Below are 5,819 nucleotides of genomic sequence, written 5' to 3'. Positions count from 1 at the left end.
TTGAGGGTTTTCATGAAATACAGTCCTGTGCAATGCCCAAAGTTGCACCTGTGTAGATAAAAGTATCAGTCTCATTTAGTTCCTGCTTGTTTGATTGTTCTCTTTGTAATACATACAACTGTATTAAATTGCATAATATGTTTGATCAAAGGATCTCTGATATCTTTGATCCATAACCAAATACAGATCTACAAGATTGAATATCTTGTATGGTTACTGACCACCTGTCTTGACCAACTACTAAATACACATTTGTTGGCTTTACACCTGTAGTATAACGTTCCTATAAGGAAACTTTTAAGGTAATTACATATAATTGGGTATAAGAGGGTATATTTGGTTGTTCTTTACATGTGAAAGATGAAAGTGAATTTTAAAGCGGTCTCTTGATAATAATCACTCATTGTTTCTTTTATAGCTATTAATGCTACTGCACTCACTCCTATTAAAGAATACAAAGGACCATGTACTTTCTCCTTTGTCAAAAAGATCCCTTGCTATCAAACAGATGACTCATCTGCTACTGACTTAGGGACATGGCCATATGAATGTATTCGACGTTTCCATCTCAAGATCTGAACTTTTTCAGTTTTACTTCTGGTCGACGTGGACCTTATGGCGTTGCAGATTACAAATTTCGCATCAATGAGTATGAATTACTTCAGTTACAAAAACTTCTGACACTTTATACTGGTATGTAACACATCTATTGTAATTGCCATTAAATTTTCTTTCATTATTTTAGGGGCAAAATTTGATCCACCTCGAAGTAATTAGAACACAGTGGTGACCTAGCAACTTTGTCACCTAAACTGCATCCTCATCATAAACACAGCCTCAAGACATATACCATATTCACAGACTAATTTTTTGCACCTCCATCCCCACTATCTCCGTCTCCATAATCAACCTGGGTATAGTACAACTTGCATTTTATTACCTCCTGTGATGCTAGCTCACCTGATGAATGGTTAAAAAAAATCTAGCATACAAAAGATCAGATTCTCCACGTTCACATAGTTTTAAAAGGCGACCTGGATCTGAATCACCTAACAGTGACAGCCTTCGTGATTCCGGCAAACATGACAGTATTTTTTCGTTATCTAGTGTTTCTGGTCATTTTTATGAAGATGCAGAAAAGATTCAGGTAGTAACGTCTGATTGCAATGGTCAGAGTGGTTATGATAAATTGGAAAAGCAAGGGAGGAAGCATTGAAAAGTAATAGATGGTATTACTCCATTATCCATTGAGCAACAGTTTGACAGATAGTACGGTTGAGAAGCGCATTAAAAGTCCTTCACCTAAATAAATATGAAGGTGAAAGTCCTCCACTTTCTCCACCTTTAACTGACACCGAGATTCGCCAACTGAAAAAGTTTCAATGAGAAACCATTGATTAACAAATCTGCTACTATTCATGATCGTCGTAATGCTGATTACACATACATTGAATTATCTGACTCAAAACCACTGAATGTGGGGGTGACAGCCGACCTACTTCAACATTGATATACCTACTCGCCTAACTCACAAAGTTAGTGACAAACTATATGATATCCCCACAAAGCCAGTCGATTTATGATGTTCCTCCACCCCCACGACCAACCAGTAATGGTTCTTCTCATACTTCTTCTATTTATGACATTCCTCGTTAATCTGTTCGTGACTCTATGGCTGCCACACAACGTGCTCTTCTCACTTACCTACAGATTATGTGAACATCCAATTGGAAACATAATCCCATCAGATGAACATACTGTGAAGTACCGCTCCTAACAAAACATTACACAAGTCGAAGTCTAATGATCAATATATATCATGATATACCAGAGGATAATCTGTATTCAACACCTTCTGATACTGCATTGAGACGAGTTGAAAGTGATCAAGCAGTCCCTCTACCTGGGGAAAAATTAGCTCAAGACTTAGCAGAAGAGGAGGGTTATGTTTAGTTAACCCTGCTACTCGACCAGTATTAATAACCACTCCACCTCCGAGATCTCACTCAACACCTGGACATCATCATGTAGAAGAAACCTATGAATGATGAATATATTGAAGTACGAAGGAAACAACAGTGCTACTAATGTGTGTGTTCCTGGTTGGACATGGACAAAAGAGGTAAAGATGGTTATGATAATGTTGAAGTGATACCAATACGTCTAGTACCAAGTGCTCCTGACCAATAATCGATCATGATTATGTCAACTTTCCAATAAATAGTAGGAAATGGAGGGAGCGATGGCTATGAAGAAGTGAAAGAGCTTCGCACAAAGCTTTCAGTATCTAGTGATACAAACTAGTGAATCTGATGTCATTATAATACTACAGAACCAGATACTACAGTAGATCTGCATGATCTAAGTTTATCACCCACTCAACTTATGTCCACAGAATACATGCACACAAACAATATACATGAACACAGGACAATGCACCAAATGTTCTCAGTTCTATTCAGTCTACACCATCAGAAGAGGTACTGATGACAACCCATTATTGTTGTCTGGTGATCCACCCTGTGGAGTCACTATTCCTAAGAAAACAAATGATCCCCCATTGCCTTAGGAAGTCCAGAGACAAGTCATATGCTTCTTGCAAGGAAGAGAAGTTTGACTATAGGAGATCCATTAGATGGGAAAAGAAGCCAAAAACATACATATAGAATGTACCCCGAAGATAATACCTCCTGGTGCTTTACCACCTCGTTCTTATACTAATGATGGCTCTTCTGTTACTAAAAAAAACCAATGCCTTTGCCACCCCTGCTACTTGAGTACAATCACCTTGTCTGTATCTAGCAGCGTATCAGTGGAAAAAAGTTGACAAGAAAAAAGTTAACAGCAATGAATGTCAACAAGCTCCTTCTCTCTCTCTGACTTCAAACAGCAACCACAACAACAACAATAAAGTGAAAATGTTGATACGACAATTCAGTGCTAAATTTTGTAAAATGAGAAATTTATTTTTTTGTGACTTTTAATATAAATAATGCCCTGAATAAATTAACTGTTGTATAACTTGTTTTATGTTTTATTCTTTTAAACTATAAAAATTCAATACCTTCAAATCTACATAAAGAAAGGATATTGGAAAATTCTAAAATAAGAACAGTCACTTACTTGAAATCCCCAACTTTGGTCTCTTCAAGTAACAATTTGCCATTCAATCGAATGCTAGTATATCTAACAATATTATATTATCTAGATAACTCCAGTATATAGTGTGTTACTAACTTACATGAAGCAACAGTCCCTTTATTTTCCTCACTCTTTAATGCTACAATAATACTATCTTGAGTGCCTGGTATAAATTTAAAGAAGAGAAAAACCACGATATTGATTCCATTTCTATTATAAAAAGACAAGAAATCATGACAATTAGAACATTTAAATATACAGTGATTTTTCTTGATTTTATTGAATGGAAGGTCTCATCATCGTAATAAGAATATTAGTAGCTCTATGTTCATCATCACATCATTATAACTAGTATATACAACACTATGGAAAACAGACCAGTGACCTACAGTGGAGGTACCTTTCATGGCTTAGCCTCGTCGTGGTAAAAAGAACCATCTCTTATGGACATCACTCCAACATGCTGACTCGTGTATCAGATATCTGTTTTATAAACACAGTTCAAAATTAGATGAGAGGGAGGACATTTACTTACCCAGGTGATTTAAAACCAGCTTGTAATTTCATAGCATTATAGTTAGCTGCCCAAGGCCAGTGTGTTCACATGACCATTGGACTAATCTTTTTGATATATTGTGGATTGATCATTGACGAATTCCTATAGATGGGAATCACTTCATCATAATTCCTGTGGTAGATACACCTTACACTGAGGGATTAGTCCACTCTTTACCCAGTCCTCCTATATACACATGATGGTCTTTAACAGTCATCCATTCCCCTTTAAATCCTTTACTAACATTACCAGGGCCATCATTAAGTTTCACCCACGGAATTAATTGGCTGCCTTGTATTTCAAATACTAAATAAACATGTCACAGTAGATGCGATAGATAAAAAGCCAGTACCTACCCACACCAGATCTATCATCTACATTAACAATTTTCATTAAATACTAGCAACTCAGACAACTCAACTCCACGACCTTTTTCTGATAAATGAGACTTCAAAATAACCTATGAATGAATTGATAATCAGTAATTCACAAGTCGTTAGTTTGTCTAAAGTGTTGTCTAATAGTCTAATGACTCTAGTTACCAGATAAGGTGAAGAGAGGGAGAACAAACAACAGAAGCTGTATCCAACATGTGTTCTAAAAAGCATAAACATTGTACTAGTTGGAAAGCTAAGCACAAGTCATGTCAATGGACATTGTGTGTACTACAATATAAGTTTGTTTACCTCATCCTATCAATCTTTTAAAAGCATAAACACTATAACTAGTTCAATAATTAATGTCCTGTGTTCAACAACAACTTGTTTACTGACCTCTTCTAGCCAATCTACAGTCACTCTAAGCATTAGCAGTGTCATAAGTTAAAACACCTTTTTTAAATGCTTGACCACGTGTATGACTGATCTTTTACCTAAGTACAGGGGACATAATTAAAAGCAACATTTAGTACAAGTTGGTACCTTAGACTCTTGATCTTGGTCAGCGACTACAGCTATCTTATATTTAATGAGGTTTCCAATCTCTAATAAACAGATATGTAATATATGGGATTGTAGTAGTGCTACTTACTTATGGGTGGGGTCAGTGGATATGAACTATTGTAAGTGTAGTATTCAACTAGGTCTTTGCTACTTTGACTTGCCAATACTCCACGGGTCTGCTGTGATAACGGTTTTTTTTAGATGGTAATAGTAAGACTATAATGACCACCAATAAAGTAAAGAGTAATGCAAACAGTTCCACGTTGAGGAATACGTGCTGTAGAGCGCATATCACCACCCACCACCACTACCACTCTCCATCACAATACCTACATATCAATATATTTCAATATTACTTACCTTTACTTACTATTAGGCATTTTCGGTCAGAGTGAGTTGGAATTTCCCTGTTCTGTGTGCTGCTCTTATATAAAGCTGCTGGTCCGTTTATTTAGCAGCTGTGTAAAAATTAATAATGAATTATATTTGTTTTCTGTCTTGTTATTGCTGCAGCATCAGCAGGTAAGTAAGTACTATAGTAGCACTCACTATAAAGATTTCTTAATACAAGTGCTATATTTTGATAATAATTTCACTGATAGTGTTTTCTGCTTCTAAACATATGCAATGCAAATTAGAGTGCAGTCGCAAAACAGAAAATTGAAGATCTGGGATTAGTAAGTGTGTTAATGGTAAAATAATGTATCATTTAATATTACAACAAGCAAATGTTGTACATTGAACTTAGAGAGAGTGAATGACTTGTTCTTATGTAATTTTACATGATACGTGAGATGTAATACAAGCATTGGATCAATATTTGGAATATCATTAATATTGCATAATTGTTGCTAGGAGTGATCATAGTGTTTGCATGACATTAGCGATAACTATGACAACAAATGAGAATGAACATACCTGAGATTGCCAAGGCAAAATATTAAATTACACTCTCCAAGAGCAACGTGTCACTTTTGTTTTCATTAATTACATACCTTTCTCAACCCTCGCAGATATTGCTATGGAATCACTACAAGTTGATGTTGGAGAATGTCAACCTACTCGCTACTTAATACAACGGTAAGTTAATTTATATACATAATTGATGCCAACGCATTGTTTTCCAAGCATTATCAATCATCACAACTCATTTTTTCCTAATAGGGTGCAATTAAAATCTG

General features: G+C 35.8%; 1 protein-coding gene across 1 annotated transcript; it reads right to left on the bottom strand.

The window, feature by feature from the left end:
• Positions 1–3,047: 3,047 nt before the first annotated feature.
• Positions 3,048–4,157, bottom strand: LOC121366368 (soluble calcium-activated nucleotidase 1-like; the record flags this gene model as incomplete). The annotated part of the gene is given in 8 exon segments (XM_041490845.1): positions 3,048–3,072; positions 3,124–3,177; positions 3,214–3,433; positions 3,557–3,624; positions 3,677–3,799; positions 3,850–4,003; positions 4,054–4,088; positions 4,090–4,157. Coding segments are annotated over 8 exon segments (747 nt in total), but the record flags the coding sequence as incomplete, so codon positions are not given.
• Between the last annotated feature and the right edge of the window lie 1,662 nt (positions 4,158–5,819).

The sequence above is a fragment of the Gigantopelta aegis genome, unplaced genomic scaffold (genome assembly GCF_016097555.1).
Source record: "Gigantopelta aegis isolate Gae_Host unplaced genomic scaffold, Gae_host_genome ctg5442_pilon_pilon, whole genome shotgun sequence".
NCBI classification, from domain to species: Eukaryota; Metazoa; Mollusca; class Gastropoda; order Neomphalida; family Peltospiridae; genus Gigantopelta; species Gigantopelta aegis.
This window is presented reverse-complemented; position numbering and strand designations above follow the sequence as displayed.